Below are 22022 nucleotides of genomic sequence, written 5' to 3'. Positions count from 1 at the left end.
TAAAAAATTTGTAGCCGGTGACAGGGCTGGAGTGAAAATGTGTGTCTGCACTCACAGTACCTGCGAAGTGTCTGTGTGGTGGGAGGGTGGAACAGAGAGACCCTCATCCCTCTCTGACCCCCTTTTCTGAAGCCCCAAGATCTGGCCCGTGCGTGGGGTGGTATATGTGTGTGCTTTGCCACAAGCCTGTTCCCCCGCCAGCCAGCCCCGTTTCCTCTGTGTCCTCATCTTATTTCTTTTTATTTTTTTTTTTTGGTATGCTGAGATTGAATGCCCACAGCTCGCTGCTCCCTGAGGAGGCGCTCTGATTTCAGTAGCTTATGTAGAGCAGTACCATCCTGCTGCACAGGGAAGCTGGGCTGTGGGTATCATCCCCTTCCTGGGCTGGCTGCCTCTCTGTACCCCTCGGCTGATCTGTAAAGTGACCTAGAAGTAGCATGAAGGGGACCTCTATAGCCATTCACCTCATATCCAACTGATGCAGCAACAGAATGCTGCAGCAATCTGTGGTGCTGACCCCAAAATTTACTGTCTGTGGTGGTCTTTGTCTTGCGAGGGGCTCTCACACCTTTTAAGGGTCTCTGATATCCCTATCCCTGGGGGAAGCCTTCTCTGTGCAGGATTTGCTCAGCTACGCTCAGCACGTTTTATGTCATGGCCCCAGACTGGCCAGGTGGCCTTCTTGGCAGCCAAAGGGCTGGAGTGAGTGTGGCACAGGGGAGAAGTATAGCCTTGCCCGATGGCAGGGGGGGTGGTGGGGAAGGACCTGGAGGTGCTGGTTTGCTGCTGTGCCTGTGGGACTCTCTGGGGTTCTCTATAGAGAAAAAGGACACCCCCTTCCTTGCCAGGGAAGGGGAAAAGGGAGCATCATCTTGGACAGAACAAGACCTGCACGAGACGTTGCTGAGCTCAGCCTTGCTGCAGAGGCCAAGGACCTGAGCAGGCTATAAACCTAACGGTGGTGAACATGGACCCTGAAGGGGAGGTGGCAGGCCCTTCCTTGCATTCTCTGGTGCTGACATACCAGTTGCTGTGTGTGTCACTGGCTCTGCAGCCACCTGTGCAGCAGACTATCCTTGGGCATCCCTACTGGAGATGTGAGATGTGTGTGTGTGTATGGTTGGAGGCAGAGAGGAAGAGACCTTCAAGAGTGAGAAGACTGCAGTCATGGTCTGGGGGCATGGGAGACTCTGGGGCATGGGGGTGGTAGCAGGGGACACATGGTCCTGCTTTAGGTAGGCAGGGTGGGGTTAAAGGGCAGCATTTCATCACAGTGCTCGCAGGAAAAGCCTGGAACATGAGGAATTCCTGGGCAAACACAGTTCTTCTCAAGAACAATACAAGACCCCGCACATCAATTGTGTCCACATTCGTGCCACCTTCCCCTCCTCCGGCAAGAGTGCAAGGCTGCACTGTCAGGTTGGACTGTCACAGAAAAGTGGGAAAAACAGTCAAGCAACAGGTTTGTCCTCCCAGATTAGTTTGTCACCTCAGAGATGCCCCAGCCTGGGTATACCCTGGTGAAGCAAACCCACTCCCAAACCCAGGTCTCCCCTTTCTCCATCCTCTTCCTCCCCCGGGGCTGGTGCTCCGCCCCATGCCCGGAGGCGGGACCGGGGCTGACGAGGGAGCAAGAGCAGCCTGCACAGAGGGAGCAAGTGGGGAGGCAGATGTGCTGCAGGCTGGGCTCCCAGCTCCATCCCCGCAGCCCTGCACCCGCTGCCCCTTCCCCGCAGCCCTGCGCCCGCTGCTCGCCTCTGCCCTGCAGCCGCTGGCTTGGATGTGCGGGCTGGAGTTTTCTGGGAAACTGATGGCTTCGGTCCAGACTCCGCACTGATGGCTCTGATCTCCTTTGCTGTCCCCTCGACCCCCAGCCTGGGACCCTCAGCCGCTTTGTTAGGAGTGGCGATGCTCACTTCCCTCCTGGCAGGCTGTGCCACCCACCGCCTGACACCTTGAAGTGTTTTCGCATCCTGTGTCTGTGTCTCGCTGGGTCATTGGGCGTGCTTGGTCTGAAAGTTCCCTCAGCTTCACTGATAACCTCTAGGACTGCTGTCTCTTTGGCTTTCTGGTCTTCATCACCCCTATTCTTTGGCCAAATCCTATTCAGACATTGCTCTCAGCTAGTTCTGCCCCTTCAGAGGCGTTGAGAAGAGTGGACAGCTTCACGTGGAGATAAGGGCAGAGATTGCCCTTGTTCAATAGGATACTGACTGCAGTGGGAACAGTTTGGGAGCCATGGGCAATCGGTTCATCCGTGGTCTCTCTGGAGCTGCAATCTTCCTTGTCAGTGTGGCTCTCCTCTCTGTGCGGCACCATGAGACTCTGGAAACAGCTCGGTATCCAGATCTCAGTAAGGGGATGTCGGAGAAGCCAGGGCAACGCAGCAAGGCAAGTCCAGAAGATGCCACAGGAGGCATGGGCAGGGGGCAGAAGGACCTGCAAGTCCACCCTCTGGAGGGATACAAAACCGAAGGAAGCCTGACTCTTGGGGACATTTTCATAGCTGTGAAGACAACAAAGAGATTTCACCAGAGCAGGATGGAGCTGCTCCTGGACACGTGGATATCCCAGGCCAGAGAGCAGGTGAGCATGTCGATTTGGACTAGAAAGAGGACGTTTGGTGAAAAGGGCAAGGACAAGGTGTCGGTGGGGAGGGATAAAGGCCAGAGGATGGGGAGGATGGGCACTGCAGTCCCACACAGTACTCTGCCTTTTTTTCCCTAATTCTGACTTCTTTTCACCTTGAAAGGTAGATGCTACCTAGCACAATGTTTCACCAGTTCATGGGAAAGGCAGACAGAGAGGAGGAAGAGTTTGTGTGGGCTCTTCCCATGAAGGCTGGGAGGACATGTGCTCTTAGCAGGCATCACCTGCCCCTAACCTAATCCTGACTCTTCAGCTTGAGGTGGAGGGAATTTAATTACCCTGTTCTTATCCAATAAAATCCGGGGCCTCAAACTGCCCGAGACATGCCAGACCGAGAGCACAGACCATCCTGGCTCTGTATGAAATGGTGGTATTCTGACTCCTAGTGCCATGAGTTTGCTAGGTTTTGAGATGAGCGTCTTCCCTTGGCCCCTCGTCAGGATGCCCACACTGTGCCTGGGAACGCCTGCCCTGGGCAGTGTGGAGCAGCAGGCAGGAGAGTGAGTGAGGAGGACCTGGAACACCTCCTGGAGTGTTGGCAGCCCTGTTCACTCCCCAGCATGCCAGCACAATCCATGCCCTGCTTTCTCGGGCAGATCCCCTCACATGCATGATTTTGCAGTGATGTGAGTGCATATTTGATGTTTTAAATACTTTTTTTTTTAACTGGGGTTCTGGTATTTTTTCTTTTGGTAAAGTAGAGTTTGGAGAGTTTCCTTTCTGTTAGAGGAACTGATGTTGGTGGTGCTGTGCAGATTGGCTTACTGGTGGGCAGAAGTTCTCCCAAGAGCCTGGGTACTTCTCTCCCTCGCAGAGCTGCTACTCAAGAAAGAAGAAACCCTGTGGCTGCCCCTAAAGAGTGTTTTTTTTTTACCTCTGCCTGTGTGTGATGGGTGCCTAGAAGACAAATTCAGGCCTCATTGAGGAAGGGGGTGGGGGTGGAGATATTGGGTAGGAGAGTGCTTGAAGCAGTGCGGGGTTTTCTGAGTAAGGTTGGTTTTCCACTTCGTGGTGCTGCAACTGTCTGGTCTGCTGCGGTCGTCACAGGAAGCCGTGTCCTATTTTGAGCACGCTTCCTCTCCTGTTTGCATGTCACTCTTAGAATCTGAGATGCCCTGCTTCCTCCGCCACACGCACTTCTCCCTTCTGCCCAACCTCAGCCCAGCAGCCTTTTGGAGAAACTAAACCCAAACGCCTGACCACTGGCATTAAGATATTGTGCCTGGGGCTTTTGCAGTGGGTTTTTAAAGACCCACTCACTCTTCCCTCCTCATGCGTTTGATGAATACGCACGTAGCCATTCCAGGAATTAGATACTAGTGCCTCATATTAATCTGACCCTCTGTTTGGCAGGCAAACCATGTCCAGACCTGGCAACAGGTGCTGGTTTCCATGCTGATGCCAACAGAAAGCTTCACAGACTGAGCAGAATAGGAAGGAAGGGTAGAGCAGGAGCATCAGTCATTTTTAAACAGTGTATTTTCATTGTTATCAAATTTTGTTGCAAGCTCAGTGTTTTCCTTCCTACTCCCCAATTTTCCATGTTTTTATTCTGCTTTTTTTACTGCCCCTTGAGGGCAGGGGAGTGGGGGTGGGAGGGGAGATAAAGAGAAGTACATGAAAGTAAAAAACCTTTTTTAAAACAGTAAAATATACTGCTGCTTGAGGGTTTTTTGGAGGTAGGGGGAAGAGTTAGTTTTGAAAAATTTGCAGTGTAGAAACATCGCTTAGAGAAAAAAGTAGAGGTTATAATTTGCAAAGGATATTTAGTTGTTATTGGGCCAGGGACAGGGCACCATAACATTATTAGGGCATTTTTGAGTCTTTACGGAGAGTCATAGGCTTTAAGAGCCAGTCTCAGAGAGCTCCAAGTCTCAGAAGCTCTGGTGTGCAGTCTTTCTCCTCCTAGGGCTGACCCACTGTCTTGCTGTCTCACTCAACCTTACTTATGGCTGGAGACCAATTCAGTAGGTCTTTCTCTACAGGTGGCCGGTGGGTAAATTTTAGCAGCTATCTGTGCTGCTGATGCCAAGCCTGGTTTCAGAGCTGATTACCTGCATGTTGTCCTCCTAGAGGAAGCAACCCAGACCTCACAGGTCAGGCTTAGGTGAGTGTAACAGGAGGCAGGAACAGCTGTGTTTTCCTCAGCTAGAACAGGCTGTACAGGAACAAAATTAACAGTCCTTTATGTTGGACTCTGCCAGGGTAGACAATAAGGGAGAGAAACATTTTCCCTGAAACTACACTGTTAAAACAGAAGAGAAGATACGCAGCTGGAGAGAAGTTATGCAGCAGGTGGGAGATGGGAAACCTCTTGGTAACAGATCCACAAGCTTTCTGCTGGAGCTTGATGTGGAAGTCATTTCAGTGAAAGGGGTTTTCCTCAGAAAAGCTTTTGTCTAAACAAAAGTGTCTGTTTTGATGATTGTTTAGACTAGGCAACACCTTGGAGTGGCTTACATTCTTGGCCACAATAGTTTTGGTGGAGATAAGTCGAAGTTTCTGGCCTGAAATGGCATTTGGTTTGGTAATGTAAACTAATTCTAGCACCTCCTCTCCTTTCAAAAACCAAACATCTCTTTCAGGACAGAACCAGGGCACTTACTTTAAGATGTCTGGAGTGCTTGTAGCCAGGTATGTCATGGAGATCAGAGTTTGGAAGAGACAGAAAAGTCAGATTTTCCTAGTCCTCAAACTCATAGCCCCCTTTTCCATTTATTTTGGACGGTCTGGTGTTCCCCGTGGTGACAATATACCTTCATCCCTGGGTTCCCACGGAAATATGTTGGGTGCCTGCGAAAAAACATTTCCCACCTTGCATCAAGAGGAAAGTGAGACCTTTGGAATACTTTCACAAGCAGAAAATCTGTGAAAAGGTGCAGATTCCTGTTTTAAGTTAGATATAAGCATCATTAGATATGACTTATTAGACACATTATTTCTAGTCAGTTTTAGATTTGTAAGCAAGTAATTTCCAGCACCAATCTCTCTGTTTGTGGTTTTTTTTTTTTTTTTTTGAAAATGTGAGAAAGTTGCAATGGTTTCAGATTTTTTTTTTTTCTTAAGAAAAGATATTTGTCATAGTGGAAATTTCTGGCTTTGGCATGCTGGCCAGGGAAATCCCCTGCCACTGACAATCCCTGCTTTGACTGAAGGTTGTGATACAGTCCCGTGACACAGAGTGACTCCTTTACCTGAGACTTAGCTAATTGCTTCTTGTCCCGTGATCACCTTGAAAGTATTCTTAACCTAGAGCCCTTACCAGTGAGGTGCGGTAGGAGTGGGTGTGTTGCTGCAGCTCAGCAGTTGGAAGGTAATTTGCCATGTACATTTGAGAACATGAAACCATCCTGCTGTCTCTGCTTGAGCCAGGTGTTCTCTGAGGGTTCTTCATTGCCTTTCATGTGCAGAACATTTCTCTTGCCATGCTATCCTGATGGGGCCATGTCTCCCAGATGCTGGGTGTGTGTGGGGAGAAGTAGAGACACTCATCTCCTTGTCAGAGCCTTTGGGAGGAATGACGGCTCCTGGGGCTGTTGTATGCCTGCCTCGTCCCCTTTGTCCCTTCCCAGGTGCTTCGTTTAACCAGCCTGTAGGCAGCTGGTGGAGAGACTGTTTATGGCTCGTGACTCCTTTTTTATTTCATGAAAGCTCATTTTCTGCCTGAGGAAAGCTTTTCTTCACCAGCCCTGATCCCCGCCTGGCCCTGGAGAGGGGGAGATATGCCACATAATAGCAGTGAGGGGGATTAGAGAGGCCTGGGGGTGGAGGAGAAGGAGGAGGAGGCGGAAAGCTGCAGGGGGCTGTGCACACTTAACACACAAACAGATGTTCTTCTTTTAACCCAAGCTTTCAACCATGGTGCTTTCATTTTTCTACCACCGACACTTAAACGAGGCCTCCTTCAACTCCTCAGTCCGTGTCTTGGATCTCTTTCTCCCGTTCCCAAGGTGGTGAGCAGGATAAATAAAGCCACACAAGCGCTGATGCTGGTGCATGTGGGAGTGCGGCCGTCCCTCTGCTCATCTGGTGTCTGGGAGGGGGCCATAGCAGCAGGGGATGTAGTGGGTGACCACAGCAAGTGAGTCCAGTTGCGGGGAGGACGGAGTGGGTGGCCAGGAGCAGCACCAGCCTCAGCCTTGAGAGTAACCTCCATTCCTCATTCCCTCAGACTTACGTCTTCACCGATGAAGAGGATGAAGCCCTGAGAAGGAGAATGGGTAACGATCTGTCCTATGAAACCACCTTTCCCTCCCTGCCTTCAGCCTCTGAACTGTCATGGCTTCGGGAGGGGTTCTGGCATCTACAAAGCCCCCGAGTGATGATTTTTCTCAGTTGGCTTACCCCAACGCATGCCAACTGAAAAGCAGAATGTCATCTGCCTTAAAGTATCTATAGGATACGTGGCACAAGCAGCCTGAGAGAGCCCCTCAGCCTCTGCACCCTGGCTGGCAGTGGGGAGGATGGAAGTATAGTTGACAGGTGTCCTAGCTTTGGCCAAGATGTTTGGCTTTCTCCAGATTTCATCTCCTGCTAGGGGAAGGATGGACCCCCCCGTCACTGCAGGCTTGAATACCTGTTTCAGGGGCTGCGATGAATCTGTCTGTGGACCAACCCCTTCCCTCCTGCCCAGAGGCCCTCCCTGTGACTGCGTGAAGCAGGCAAGCCCCAGGCTACAGCCTCCTCTCTTGTGGCAGGTGATCATGCGATCTTCACCAACTGCTCTGCTGAGCACAGCCACCCAGCCCTCTCCTGCAAGATGGCCGCAGAGTTCGATGCCTTCCTGGCCAGTGGCAGGAGGTGAGGCAGGGTTGTGATGGGGGGACCCCTGAGAGCAAGAGACACTCTCCTTACTGCAAACCTTTTGTATCTTCATTCCCACCTCTCCCCAGCTGGTTTTGCCATTTGGATGATGACAACTACCTGAACCCTCATGCCCTCCTGAAGCTCTTGTCTTCCTACTCTGCATCGTGGGACATTTACCTGGGAAAACCCAGCCTGAACAGACCCATCCGGGCCTCGGAAATGCTGCCAAACAACCAGACGGTACAGCTGGTGGTGGTGGGGCCAATGGATTGTTTTTAGTGCTCTGGCTTATTGGCTGTAGATGTATCCCAATGAGAGACAGATCCAAAGAGCAACAGGCAACAGCTGAAAACTTGCCAGTCTTGCCTGAACGTGGTTGTAGGTGTTGATTCAATCTGATATGTGAAGGTCCCACATCCATGTTGCTGCTGTACCTTTGGCTACCTGCCTGCCAGGAGATAAGCCTGCCTTGGGCAGCCCACCTGCTGCTGCCAGCAGGAACTTGGCTGCTCCAAATATAAGGAGGTCAAAATCCATGCTGCACTGATGGCAAGTCCTTCTTCTGGGCAGCAGTGAGGATTCTGGGGTGACAAAAGGGCTGTGTTTAGCCTGGCATCAAAGCTGGGTTTCCAGCATTCCCATCTCAGGGAGTATGGTATTGTCTAAGCCTCTCACATTGATTTTCTCTGCTGTTTCTCTCCAGAAACCTGTGCGCTTCTGGTTTGCCACAGGAGGGGCTGGGTTCTGCATCAGCCGCAAGCTGGCAAGCAAGATGGTGCCATGGGCCAGGTGAGCTGTAGATATGGGAGCCTTTGGAGATGAGGAAAATGGACATACATCAATTCCTGGCAGTGTCAGGTCTGGGTTTGTGCATGTGGTGTTTGCAAGGATGCTTGCAAGGGTGCAGTGCTATGTGCTATACATCTGCAAGCATATGGGACTGGAGGAAGGATGTAGTGGGTGGGTCTGCCACCTGATTAAAAAAACACAAGAGCAGCGTGTCAGCAAATGTGGTCGTGGGATGACATGCTGCCTCCTCCCCAACTCCTTTTTGCTTTTGGTTATTTCTCCCACACTCCTTACCATCCTTTTCAGCTTCTGCTGACTATTTTCCTAAGTGGTTTCCCGCTCTGCTTATCCTCTCCCCTCAATCTGCCTCTTTCCAACCTCCTGTACCTCCCTCCTGAGCTTATTTCCATTCCCTAACTCCAGCCCTCTTCAGCTTCTTACAGAGGCCACTGTCATTTCTTCAGCTTAGTACATAGAATCGTAGGATAGTTTGCGTTGGAAGGGACCTTAAAGATCACCCAGTTCCAGCCCCCCTGCCATGGGCAGGGACACCTCCCACTAGATCAGGCTGCCCAAGGCCCCATCCAACCTGGCTTTGAACACCTCCAGGGATGGAGCAGCCACAGCTTGCTTGGGCAGTCTGTGCCAATGCCTCACTACTCTCACGGTGAAGAAATTCTTCCTTATATCAAGCCTAAATCTGCCCCTCTCCAGTTTATACCCGTTCCCCCTCATCCTGTCTCTACAAGCCTTTATGAACAGTCTCTCCCCAGCTTTCTCATAGGCCCCTTTCAGGTACTGGGAGGTCGCTCTAAGGTCTCCTCAGGGCCTTCTCTTCTCCAGGCTGAAAAAGGCCAACTCTCTCAGCCTGTCCTCGTATGGGAGGTGCTCCAGCCCTCTGATCATCTTGAGAGCAGATGTAGGTCCCAGGGTGTTGTGTTAGCCCATCCTATAAGAAGATGATGTTTTCCAGGATGTCATAGGTTATATCACAGGCTGTATGCACGTACGCTGATAGACAATGGCTGTGCTAGCCTTAACCAGATCTGTGCATACCCAGGAAGACTGAAACGATTGACACCAGGTGGCTGGTTGGCTGAAGCCCACGTTATGTATTTTATGGTGGACCCAGAAGGAAGAATGATCTGTGATCTAGACGAAAACGGAAGTGGCATGGATAGATAACACCTAACCTGGCATGAAGTCTGCCACTACTGTGTTAAAGTGCTTAAAAGACATGTGAACTAGCTGAGGGGTGTTGTAGTAGACAGCGCTTCATGCTGTATGGCTGCTTCCAGTTACAGGAGCCTTAAAATTGTGTTTAGCCTGTCATCAAGGGATATCCAAGGGTGTGTGTTACATTACAGTGGAGCCATGGATGGCTTATTGAAGCTATGAGACTGTCCTGTTTCTTCTTCCTCCTGGTCCTTGCCATGTGGTCCCACTGTTTCTCTTGTACTGGCTTGTCTGACTTGCACGGACCCAGTGCCACTCACCTAACAGGAAGAAAAATGATTGGGCAAAGTCTGCCAGCTCTCTGCATCAGCTCGTGGAGGAGCTGGACACATAGCAGGGGCAGCACCTGACAGTTGGTGGGACAGCATGACTGGGGGTCGTCAGAGAGCAAACACGTTCCCAGATTTTTACAGATAGAACTCAGGGATTTCTTGCCTAGTTCCAAGTTTAACTGTTTTTCAGTTAAGACCTTCACTTATCTTCCACCCAAATGGATGCCTATATCCTCCACCACCCTCTTCCTAATCCATGCAGCCCTACTCTCTTCCAGTGGTAGGAACTTCCTGAGCACTTCAGAACTCATCCGCCTGCCAGATGATTGCACTGTGGGTTACATTATTGAGTGCAAAGTCGGTGGACAGCTGCTGCCCAGCGCGCTCTTCCACTCCCACCTGGAGAACCTGCAGCTCATCCCCCTGTCTCGGCTCTCTCAGCAGGTGAGGAGGGGAAATGGAGCAAGAGAGGGAGCATGAGGAAGGAGAAGTGGAGGGGAGCTTACAGGCGCATTGCTCCACTGATGGCACTGATGTGGATTGGATCCACCATCTGGTCTTTTGGGGAGGCTTTCCCGACAAATGCTTCTTTGAAATAAGGAACAGATGTTGCCTGCAGCATGGATGCCAGTCACAGTGCCGCTGGAATCAGTGTTGGCGAGCACATGTATGAGGAGTGGTGGGAGGATTCAAGGCATCCTGGAGGAACATGACACAAGGACAAACAGGAATGGTGGTTGACTGGGGAAAGGGCTTTGACCTTGAACCAAGTCTGCCTTGTGTGGGGAGAGAATACAGGGTATAGGGAGCTTGGAGAGGCAAAGGACTAGCATGGTGGACCATCTTGTGAAGAAAGACAAATAAGATGTGGAAGGGAAGGCAGGGGCCAAGCTAGCAGAGAAGGAACTAGAATGGAAGCTTCTGTCACCTAAATCAATTTCCTTCCTCCTGAACTCACCTCATCCTTCCTGCTTCTTTTTCAACATCCCTTGTTGCAGGTCACCCTCAGCTATGGTGTCTTTGAGAATAAGCTCAATGTTATTGAACTCAGTGGCCCTTTTTCACCCCAAGAGGATCCCTCAAGGTACGGGGCATGAGTGCTCTGGATGTTGCTGTGGTGTGAGCCCTCAGAAAACAGGATGGGAAAGGAAGGCAGCCAAATGGGGTGCAGGAGGTCTAGAGTGAGGGACAGAAACTTTGCAGTCACGAGGCTTATTGGGTGAGGGGATAAAGCTGTTGGTGTATGCTTACAAACTTTGCAAACCTTTTTGGATGAGTGGGAAGAAAAGGTGTATCAGAACATTTTATTTGGACAATTTCTGAGCCAAAAGTATTGCCATTTCTTTCACATTTTCAGACTGAACAAGTTAACCTTTTACCTCTGGGACAGGAACTAAATGTTCTTTTAAGCTCAGGAAAGGAAATTCTGCTTTTTCATTTTGTGTTTTGCTGAGAAAACTGGAGGGAAAAAAGAAAAAGGTTCACTCCAGGCTGACTGCAAACAAAAGTGTTCTTTGATTTACCTTCTCTGCTTTGAGTGAACAAACCTAAAGTTGTTATTTGCAGAGCATGGGTAGAAAGCTCCTAGCTGGAGATAGCAGAGGTGGGAAGCAGCCAGGCGATGAAAAGAGCATCAACAGAACTATGTAGCAGGGGCTGGTGCAGTGCCCATCTCTCTGCTTGTGATCAGGATAGGCTATGGTCTTGGGCTGCCTGGACAGAGCAGGATTCAGGTGTTGGAGGGAAGTTTGGCTGCTTATATTTCCTTAGAAAAAACATCTTGAGTTGAACAACCAGTTCTGGAGCTCTGTAATGCAGGGTGGCTGCCTGATGCGGGATGGGAAATAAGGGAGGTCTTCCATTCTCCAGCTGTGCGCTGGTGTAAAAACTGTCACCTGACCTTTGCTTTCTTCCCAGCAGGTTTCGATCACTCCACTGCCATCTCTACCCTGACACCTCCTGGTGCCTGCAGGCTGTTAGCTGGTGATGCCTCAGCTACAGTGCATCCTGGTGACATCTATTCATCTTGTGCACGTAGGGCGTGGGACACTGAAGAAGCTTGGTGCTCCCAGTTTCCCCTTTTCTGTGGTGGTCTTGGAGCTGTGTGATGGCTCTTTTCATCCTTACTGAATACTGGTGACACAGAACAAGAGACCAGATCTGTCCCAAAGATCATGGGCTGGACACGTAGATGGGCTTCCCATCCGTACTGGGATACATGCAAAGGATGGGAGCAGTATACCTTCCTGAGCAGATTATGGACTGCCTAGTGATTGATGAACATCTGGGTAGAGATGGCAACCAGCTGCTGTTCCTTTCTGTGGGTTTATCTCGCTGGACTAGAAAGGCCCTGGGTATGGGTAACCAGTGCCCAACTGAGGATAGCTGATAATGTGTCATGGCTCCAGCCTCTCTGAGCAGGCCCTCTTCCTCCATATTTGCCTGTGCTTTCCTAACTGCCCACTCTTCCCTGCCACATCCCTTTGGCTGAGTCTCTGCTTGGTCAAGGTCTATTGAAATGGAAAAAGGGACCATTTCTGCGCTGGAAAAGGCATAATGCTTGCCTGGCAGAGTGGAGATGGGCAGGAAGAACAAAGAGTAAGGAATCACCCTCTCTGCCCGGAGGAAAGAGAGGGTATGTGGTGGGGAAGCCAGAAGGAGACAAACAGACAGGAGGATGGTTCCTGCACTGAACATTGAAGTCTTGATCATGTATGGTTTTGCATTATTCCTTTTTACCTTCTTGATGTGGGGTCTGGATAATCTCTCACTCTAATTACTAACCTGTCGTCTGAGATTAGACTCCAACTCCTACCTGTGAGAGAGGAGACAAAGGATTAGGACTGGCTGAAAGAGAGGAGAAAGGAAGAGATGGAGAAAGAGCACTCAGGAGGGGATTAGAGGTTATGGCTTTATAATCTTCTCTGTGCCCTGACCAAAAAAATTAAGTTATGAAGGAATGGAAACAGCAGGGCAAAGAGCTTTTTATCTCTGTGTTTCTTTCCTCCAGATGCTGAGAGCATCTTTCTGCCTTCCTGCTGTCCCTGCTGAGCACAACAGGGGGAAGGAGCAGGCCCAAATAGGTTACAGGCTTTCTGGCATATTTCTGGAGTACAGAGCCTAGCATTAAAGGTGGGCAATTCTGCTTGCAGGGGAGTGAACCTTGGTACCATTTTGGCACATGGATAAACGGCTGGGGAAAATCGTTGCAGGGAAGGCTGGAAGGCAAAGAGACTGGTTTAAATGGCAGGTGGTGCCACAAACAGGTATTTCTCATTAAAAAGCCTTTCAAAACGCACTGCTGAGATCTGTGAAAGATTCCTGTAATCTCCAGATGAAAGGACAAATGCCCTTTCTCTGAAGAGCTGCTCAGCTTTGATGCTGTTGATGTGACTAAGCCTGCTGCTGGTGGGCTGGAGGAGCCAAGGGCGACTATCACTGTACCTCTACCATTTTGAAAGCTGGCCACCCTGTCGCCTCCTCCCACCCACCCAAGCCCCAGCATCTCCTACACAGTAGACAAAAGATTTAAAGGAAAGGCATCAGAAAGACCTTCCACCTCTGCAAATGGAGATCTAGAAATGAATGAGTTCTTTAATTTCTGGAGAAGCAGAATGTGGGAGCCTGTAGAGCTGTGTTCTAGCCTGGTCAGTCTTACCAGCATTTAAACCAGCTTGTGAAGCAGCAGAGAGCTCTGCTTTCTTCTCTTGCACAGCATACCTTTGAACTGGAAATTCGTCCTAAGCAGGGACAGGGGCTAGCTGATGCCAATGACCATTGCTTGAGCCCAGCAAAGCACTTGTCTTGTACAGCTATGCAACCTTGGAGCTGTGTGGCTAACTACAGAGGCACTCAACTACTGGAAGGTAGATGCGGCATAATGTCCTTCCCCACAGGGCAAATGATTTGGTTTGAACTTGACCACAAGATGAAGAATGTTTCCCTGAGAAGTGAGAGTCTTCAAGAGAAATGTACGCTACCTGGATATCTTCTTACTTTCCCATTCAAACGCTCAGCTGTGTTGTTAATTGAGTCTTTCAGCTGGTAGATGTCCTGGTGACAATCAAGGCAAAATGTGAGAAGGAAGGAGAAGAAATTGATAGAGCAGACGCCCTTCCTTGGGGAAAAGCAACACAGAGAAACTGGAAGCCTGCTTTGGATCCTGTCCTCAGCTGGTCTGAAATGGCCTGGTGCCTTTTGCATGGCTGAAGATCAGATGTTAAACTGGTTGAGTCCATGAGTGGCTGCATGGGGACTGGTTTAGGACTGGGTTTCGTTGCTGGAGCAGTTAAGTGCCACTTCTGTGGAAAATGTCTTATCTCATAAAGAAACTGAGAACAGATGAGAAGATGTCTGGGGCAGGGCATCTCTTGGGTTGTGGAGACGAATGACAGAAAAATCTTGTTACGCCTGTGACGACAATGCGCTGGAAAGAAAATAGCTTCTCAGAGTCGACAAAAGAAACCAGGTTTTCACTAAGAACAGAGAGACAGCTTAAGGGGACATTCACCACATGAAATCTGATCAATGTTAAAACCTGAGTTAAAATTAGTTTCAGGAATGGTTCCTGCCCCTGGGGCTTGCTGTCAGATGTTGTGGTTTTACAGTCTCATTTTCCTAGTTTATTAAAATGTTTAGCTGCTTGGGAAAATGAGAAACAATCTCACGTGAAGCTTTTCAGAGGAGTGTCTTTTTTTATTCTCCTTCATGATTTTCTGATGTAACTGTTAAAAGTTTTTGGAAAGGTTCCACTGCATCTATGAATTTTTTTTCTTTCTCTTTTTCCTTTTTTATATTTCTTTCTCCTTCTCTCTCTTACATCCTCTTTTCTTATTGCAGGAAAAGAAACCCTATCCCAAAAATAAAGAGGGATGGAGACATGGTCGTTTTATTTTACTGGGAAAAATGGGGTCAAAGTCAAAGGTGTTGGCATGATCCTGCTGTTGTACAACATGAAGTGTAGTTCAATGTTTCAAGGAGAGAGACCTCCATCTGCCCAACACCATAGCAACCAGCACTATTAATGATGTTTAAGCTGTATACTGAAGATTCAAAAAAAGGAGAGGGAGGGGAAAAAAAGCAGTTACAGTATTTGAAATGTAAAGTATTAAGTGAGGCTTTCATGTTAACAATATCATTTCTTCACTTTCCTCTTAGCTGTAAAGAATTTTTATAAGGAAACCCCTACTTGACAGTGCAAAAAATGCTAATGACTCTCCTTTCTTTAGGGAGAAAAGAGAAGTTAGTTGAAATAGGTGGGAAATTGCAGTTGTTGCTAAAAGCTTGAAGGGGAGAGAGAAGAATAGCAACGCTAGGCAATGTTTCTGTCTCTGGTGCCAACTCCTTTTAACAGCTCTGCTGCTGAAGAAAAACAGATTTCTAAACCACTATGTGATTTACCCAACTCATACCCCTATTCCAGCTTTCAGCTTTCTCCCTAGCCCTCTTGCTAAAGATGCAGCCTTCAAAAGATGAGCAGTTTATTAAACAGAAGCCAGGAGGTGAAAAGTAGGAGCAAGAAGAAAGGAGACTGGAAGGAAAGAAACCACCAAGCAGGGCTGTGGAGGAGAGGGTGAGAATTTAAGCTGTATGTTGAAAGTGCTATTTGGGAACTGCCCAGCAATAGTGGGAAAAATGGTTTTGTGTATACAATGGAATTGTAGCCCACCAGTGCCAGAGAGGATGCCAGCCTGTGAGTCAGAATTCACCTTGGAAGGGTTGAGATCAGGTTGGTTGGCCCCAAACTTCCTTCTTCCTTTTTTTTTTTTAATATCACTCCAGATAAGGTGATGTGTTTTCATCAATTCCTTACAGCAGACTTGGCCTATTAATTTGGAGGCTTCCTCTGCACTCATTTACCGTGCAGACTCTTCAGAGAGTCCAGGGGTGGGATTAGCAGTTCTTTTCCTTCATTTGTTTAATTTCTTTTGTTTTCAGTCTCTGAAAAACCATAAAAGACAGCTGGCTTGCCCTTTTGCACCACTGGCCACCTAGGCTCTCCACACCGGAGCACACTTCTAGGGTGGAGGCAAAGATGAAGGAGGGTGACTGACTCCTCCATGTGGTAACTGCGTGAGCACAGAGAGGTGTGAACTATCCTTATGTTCTTCCTTGAAGCACCTGCTAGCAGCTGGTGCCGGAGTTGGGATCTCATACTAACTGGGACTTTATTCTATCCCAAATGCCATTACGTTTATGGCTCCACTGAAGAGGATGCGTTACCATAGACAGAAGCGAGGCCAGGAAGGAGAGCAGCATCACAAATATACAAATAACTATGTCTATTCTTACCAGCTGATGCAGGAATTCTCCCTTTCAACTTTCTGCCCAATTACCTGGAAGGTTAAAGGAGTGCAGGGCTGAGCTGTTGTAATTCAGCTGGCATTGCCTCTTTAAGGCGGTTCCTTGACAGCCTGAGATTTTTTTTTTTCACTCTCTGATCCAGCTTGGACTCCAAGAAAGCTGGGAACTCATCTCTCTCCCTGTTTGGAATGTATATGATTAATTACAGATCCCAAGAATGGGCTCCTTGCCTATCTCTCATGTTTAAATTGTCTTCCAGGATTTTGCAAGGCTAAGGAGCCTTTTCAGCTGTTACATCGGGCTGTGCCTTGGTCAAGCCTCCCTTGGTTTCACTGGAAGCTGCATCTGATTCACAACGAACTTTGAGAACAAATTAAACTGGGTGCTTTGTATGTGGATTTGATGGCCCCGACTCTTCTGCCACTGCCTGAGAAGAAGATAGTGTTGATTTTAACAACACAGGGGAAAGAAGTGCAACTAAACAGGGCAATTGGATGGGGAGAGATGCTTCTATTCTGAAGCTGTGCTTTCCCTATCACACACCCTGATGCGGGGCACAGGGAGAATCTGCAGCTGGTGCCTTTGTCCATGATGTATCAGGTGGAGGATATGCCATGAAATACCCAGCATTTGCACTGGCAAGGAGTCCAGCAACCCCAGTTGTGAGCTGAGGCCATCTTGTACTTGGTGATGAACAAAGAGAAAAATGGTGCCTTCCCTGAAGCACTCATGAGCAGAGGCAGGGGGAGGAAGGAAGAGAGAGCTTACAGGATCCATGAGATAGTATTGTCACATCTAAGCAGAGGGAGCAAGATGGTGTTTGGGACAGTGAAGGGAAGGGTTCAGGAGCAAAGATCCCTCTCTACCCAGAAATACTGTGAAGCAACAGATCTGAAGAATGGGAAGGAAGAGGTGAGGGATGAAAAAAAGTGGTTTGGGTAATAGAAAGAAGGAGAATAAAATCTACATGCTCTTCATGGTTGTGTTGGCAACTGATGAATGCCAGCCTGAGGACTGGCACCTTGGGCTTAGGGCTTCAACAAAAAGATGGGAAAGCTGGAAAGAATAAGGTAAGGACTGTCTTCCCTTACACACACAATCATTGCTGGCCTGTAGCTCCTCAGTCACAGCTACCCGGATAGTGTGGGGCTTGGAAAGAGCATCAACCTCTACTCTGTGCTGTGTGACTTCTGCCTGGGGAGACTGCATGTAACTTGGCTTACAGGAGCACTCGGAGAAGCAGCAGACTGGGACAGTGAGCAGGATGGATGTGCTAAAAAGACTCTGCCCCTTCCTCACTCCCCCACCTTCCCCACAGTACCATAAACTCTGTCTGGAGTGAGTCTGACTGCAGAAGCTGAGCAAGTTCTTTCCACTCATGATGGTGTTTCTTCTAGTGGGCGGGGGAGAAGGCTCCTGGGCTCTCAAACAGGCCTGTTTCCCAAAGGCATGGTATGTGGTGCAGACAGACAAGGTCTTAGTGCAGCTGGTGGGGAGAGCAGAGCCCTTCCATACCCCCCCCTTCCTTTCCCCCAACGTTCAGCTAGTGTTGGACGGTGTCTGTTTTTAGAAAAAGTCACAGAATCAACAGCTGAGCTGATTTTCCAAAGGGACATATAAAACAAACAGCCTGCCATCTGCTCTATTGTCCTGGAATAGCGGCTTGGAGGGTGGGAGAGAAGGAAGGAGGAGAATGAGGGGAATGAGAAGCAGAGGTGGGGGGAGAGGGTGGGAGGGAGGGGGAACAGAAGAGAGGAAAAAGCAGAAAAGGGGGGCAGGGAGTTTGGGAGAGGAGAGAGGAGGGTGAAGGTGGAGGCTGAGCGGAGGGAGACAGAGGGAGGTAAAAAGGGGAGCTGTGTGAAAGCAGGGATGTGGTGAGGGGAAAGGCCCAGATACAGGCATGGGGGCAAATAGGGCTTGCTTGGGATCACTGTGGTTGGATCCATATCAGCGCTGTGAGCTGCAGGGGCAGGCACTTCCAGCACCCCTGCCCTTGCTAAGCCAGAGCCTGACTGCAAAAGAAACAAACTGGACTCCATGGCCTGGATAATCACTCCACTTCCACCCACATAGTCCTGACTGCTTGCCTGCCATACACCAACCCCCTGCTCCGTGTTGGCTTTTATTGAGTGCTGCAGGGCAGGGATTGAACTCCAGGTTTGGCAGCAGAGTAAATAACAGCAACATTGGTCTCTCCAGCCCGGGAGGGAGGAGGGCTGTTTTAATCAAAGGTAAATAACAGTCTGTATTCTCTGATCCTTAATCCAGTTTCCTAGAACTGGAGAATAACGTTCCAACTTAGATACACGGCACCGGCCCACAGGAGAGGGACAGCTACTCAGTCAGCCAGCTGCAGAGCACAGTGCAACCAAGGAGAACAGAACTGAGGGAGATGCCAAAGGCAGGTAGTTCATCCCCAATGGCCTGGGATTGCGCTGTTCTTTTCTGACTCTTCCTGGTACATTTTACTTGTTTCAGTCATCGCAAAAGTTGGGGCAGCACATCCCCATGAAATGTGGGTCCAGCTGATTAAAGGGTCCCTGATTTATTTTGTTGACAGGAGACTTGGGACCCAGCTGATACCCTGCATCTGCATTCCTGAAGGGCATTTTCCCTTCCATGGTGACCTGGAGGATGGTGATGACAATGATGTGCTTGCTGTTATACGGTTGTGGCAGGAATCACTATAGTTTTCTTCTACATGTTAAGTGTGAGCAAGATTTCAGTGTTGGAAATACATGTTTGTGTTGTTATTAGTTTGATAACACAAGGGTGAGAATGGAGAGTTTGCACTCTGACTTGGTCACATATTAGAATCACAGACAGTAAAGGAGGTGGTGTTATCAAGCTATTGGGATTTTGTCTAGTCCTGCAGTAGTGCCAGCCACTTCACAATCTTTCTGTCAGATTTTTTTCCAACCTACTCTTAAAACATGTTGTTCTGGGCCAGACTATTGGTGTCAGCTTGGAAAACCAGGTTGCTGGCAACAAAGCACTGGTACCAGGCTGATTTCAGACACAGTTTTTTTCTGCAACTCTGTGCCAACACTGATTTGTAGTGCCCATGGAACAACTCTGTCAGGATCTTGGGCAGTGCTTTCTCCTCTATGATGCAGCTAATTTTTGATTCTCTGGAACAAAAAAGGCATGGTGAAGCCAGGACATGTTTGGAAAGCGGCAGAGACACATACTAGAGCTGAGGACAGGGGGGTCCAGCTCCCTTCCAATATTTTCTTCTTTGCAAATTGACCTGGCAGTGCACAGTAGAGGCTTGAGCTGCTGTGGAGAAAAAGAACCTGTCCACCCTGTGGTTGGACCATGGTTTTCAGACCACTTTGCAGACTAAGCCTTTTGTAAACCTTGGGGCCATGGAGAGAAGCCTCCTCGTCAAAAGCTCACTGGTGGTGAATGTGACCTAACACACAAAGCACTTGTGTGACTGCCAGTTCCTGGTTGTATAATCTGGACAGCTCCAGTGCAGGTGAGATAGCTGAGTTCATCCTCCCATCTCAATCTCAGCTCTTCCAGTGTGGATGCTGAGAGCCTGGGATACAAGAGCAATGAGGACAGCAAGCACCCAGATACATCCAGGGCAACACAGGCTAGGAGTACTAAGAGCCTAGCCCAAGGAGGAGTGAGGTTTTTCCTTCACAGAGAGGCTAAGAGGATGGCTGATCCTTACAATGACCTATCCACACAGGCCAGAAATGCAGTTCTGGAGATGCCTCACATTCATTCATCTCCCCAGCCATGAGGAGCTTCACCCTTGGGCAGTACAGCCCTGCTGCTGAAATTATTGGCAGGAGAGAGGAAAGGGAAAAATATCTTTTACATCTGGTCGACTACGTGTTTCTTTTTCCATTACTCAGCTCAGTCCAGGGAGCGTATTGCTTTTGCAACTGTCTGAAATCCCCGAAATGGCCCCTGTCCCTCTGTGCCAGGAAAGGGCAGGAGGAGGAGTGGCCGCTGGGCCGGGAGGCGCAGGCTCCGGTCAGCACCTTGGACAGGGGCGGACCTGCCACCCCCCCCTTGCCTTGCCTGGCCCTGCTTCACCTTCCTTTGCCTTCTCCTGCCTTCCTTTGCCTTCCCCTGCCTTCTTTTGCCTTCCCTTGCCTTCCTTTGTCTTCCCCTGCCTTCGTTTGCCTTCCTTTGCCTTCCCCTGCCTTCTTTTGCCTTCCCTTGCCTTTCTTTGCTTTCCTTTGCCTTCCCTTGCCTTCCTTTGTCTTCCCCTGCCTTCGTTTGCCTTCCTTTGCCTTCCCCTGCCCTCTTTTGCCTTCCCTTGCCTTTCTTTGCTTTCCTTTGCCTTCTCTTGCCTTCCCTTGCCTTTCTTTGCCTTCCCCTGCCTTCCCCTCCCTTCCCTTGCCTTCCTTTGCCTTGCCTTCCCTTGCCTTCGTTTTGTCTTGGTCCAGGCTGGCAGGCAGCCTCCTGGTATGGCAAGACCCTGCTTTGGCTTGCAACCTGCACCAGCCCTTTTTTGCTCTTGCTTAAGAACAAATACACAGTGCTGTGGCTCTGTACACAGCTGCTCTGAAGCTGTGGCTTAGATCTGGGTTATTTTTTGCAGATAAATCCTCTTTTCTATCAGATTTGACATCAGGAAATCCCTCCAGATCCCTCCCTTTCTCCGTGTCTGAATTCCCACTTCTCTTCCCTGCCCTGTGGTCTCTTCCTTTGCATCTGTGCCCTTCCCTCTATATACCTCCCTCCCCTTTTCTTCTCTTTCCCTATAGCCAGCTCTCTGTGAATATAATTTCATCTGCTCGCTTTCTGCTGCTCTGCATCTCCACATTACTCTTCGTGTCTCCGCTGCCTTCAAATGTATGTATTTTACTGCTTTCTTTTCTGTATCTCTTTTTTTCACTCCCTTTCCTGGTTTTTTTTTTCCCCCCTGTGGCCGTTTGCACAGTGCTGTCAATTTATCAGAGAGCCCTCTCTGCCCTAGAGTTTTGCATGTTGAGATCAGGTGCAAAATACCTGGGATGTGCTTGTTTTTTTGGGACTTTGTTATAACTGATAGGGCTTGGCATACTCTACAGGGCACTTAAATGTTTCACACAGAGCTCCTTGCTTTCCAGCTGATCTGAAGAGGAACTTCCAGGGTAGTGGAAGCAGAAAGCAATCACAGAGAAGGAATTAAAGATACAGACGGTCAGAGCTACTGGCTGATGGATGGGTGGGTTGGGTATGGCTCTGATTAAAAACATTTCCCTTATCTCAGAAGAACTCTTGTCTCTGTTTCCCTCATGTTCTGTGCCCACACAGAACAATCAGCCTAGGAATGACGTAGAAGGCCATAGAGACCTGGAGGGAAAGAAGAAGCTTGCAGAGAGCTGTATTTGGGGCTCATTCCAGGAATCCAGTACTGATTTCTATCTCTCTACTCTTCTCCTCAGGCTGGGTGGCACAGGAATCATTCCAGGCTTCCCTTTGGGAGCTTTACAAATGCTGAGATGTCACTGAAGCAGATCTCCAACACTGCTGCAGGACACCAGGAATGTGCATTGACTTACTTGGTAGGAGCTGGTACCTAGTGGGAAAGAAGACAGGCTAAGGGCTTTGGTGTTACTTGGAAGTGATCTAGTTTGGGAGGATGGGATCTCAATTTCAGTTGCAGAAAATAATTTTCATTTACAGGAGCCCAGGAAACTCCCAGCCTACACCACTTTGGTTGGGATTTAGCCAGGGGACCATGAAGTATGAGACCTATGACAACACCTTAGGCATTTGGATTTCAGTAGTAAGGAGAAAGGAAGGAGCTCTTGGCTGCCTTTCACTTTTTTTGTTGCCTTTTGAAATGTGAGCCCTTGTGACAGTGTCAGGTCCATCCACTGGTAAATGAACTGCAACAGTTGGGAATTGAGTAGATGGGTATGGAAAAACAGCAGGTGCGTTTCACCTTGCTTGCTCAACAAACCACAGCATAGCATCCAGAAGAGCTCACAAACTGTTTGAAAGTGTCAATGGATT

General features: G+C 49.0%; 1 protein-coding gene and 1 long non-coding RNA gene across 4 annotated transcripts in view; both read left to right on the top strand.

Annotated features, from left to right (window-relative positions):
* Positions 1 to 1656: 1656 nt before the first annotated feature.
* Positions 1657 to 16862, top strand: MFNG (MFNG O-fucosylpeptide 3-beta-N-acetylglucosaminyltransferase). Of its 2 annotated transcripts, XR_008448246.1 has the most exons (9): positions 1657 to 2586; positions 6821 to 6869; positions 7347 to 7449; positions 7542 to 7695; positions 8159 to 8244; positions 10031 to 10196; positions 10751 to 10836; positions 11673 to 15324; positions 16315 to 16859. XR_008448246.1 is itself a non-coding variant. In XM_009568397.2 (8 exons), the coding sequence occupies exons 1-8, from the start codon at positions 2239 to 2241 to the stop codon at positions 11737 to 11739; spliced, it is 1059 nt and encodes a 352-aa protein (XP_009566692.1). In that variant the 5' UTR covers positions 1657 to 2238; the 3' UTR covers positions 11740 to 16862. The 2 variants fall into 2 exon arrangements, 1 of the variants encoding a protein (XP_009566692.1); XM_009568397.2 differs by having other exon boundaries at positions 11673 to 16862.
* Positions 16863 to 20716: 3854 nt separating this feature from the next.
* Positions 20717 to 22022, top strand: part of LOC128852010 (uncharacterized) — a 63000-nt gene continuing 61694 nt past the window's right edge. For both annotated transcript variants that reach the window (XR_008449618.1, XR_008449617.1), the window contains exons 1-2: positions 20717 to 20873; positions 21449 to 21568. This is a non-coding gene — a long non-coding RNA (uncharacterized LOC128852010). The remainder of the gene's footprint in view (positions 20874 to 21448; positions 21569 to 22022) is intronic.

This window comes from Cuculus canorus, chromosome 1, assembly GCF_017976375.1.
Source record: "Cuculus canorus isolate bCucCan1 chromosome 1, bCucCan1.pri, whole genome shotgun sequence".
NCBI lineage: Eukaryota > Metazoa > Chordata > Aves > Cuculiformes > Cuculidae > Cuculus > Cuculus canorus.
This window is presented reverse-complemented; position numbering and strand designations above follow the sequence as displayed.

Excerpts from the sequence above, each read along its gene's own strand:
- MFNG (XM_009568397.2), top strand. The coding sequence starts at position 2,239 with ATGGGCAATCGGTTCATCCGTGGTCTCTCTGGAGCTGCAATCTTCCTT. Across the intron at positions 7,696-8,158 it reads TGCTGCCAAACAACCAGACG|AAACCTGTGCGCTTCTGGTT; the intron begins GTACAGCTGGTG and ends GTTTCTCTCCAG. Across the intron at positions 8,245-10,030 it reads AAGATGGTGCCATGGGCCAG|TGGTAGGAACTTCCTGAGCA; the intron begins GTGAGCTGTAGA and ends ACTCTCTTCCAG.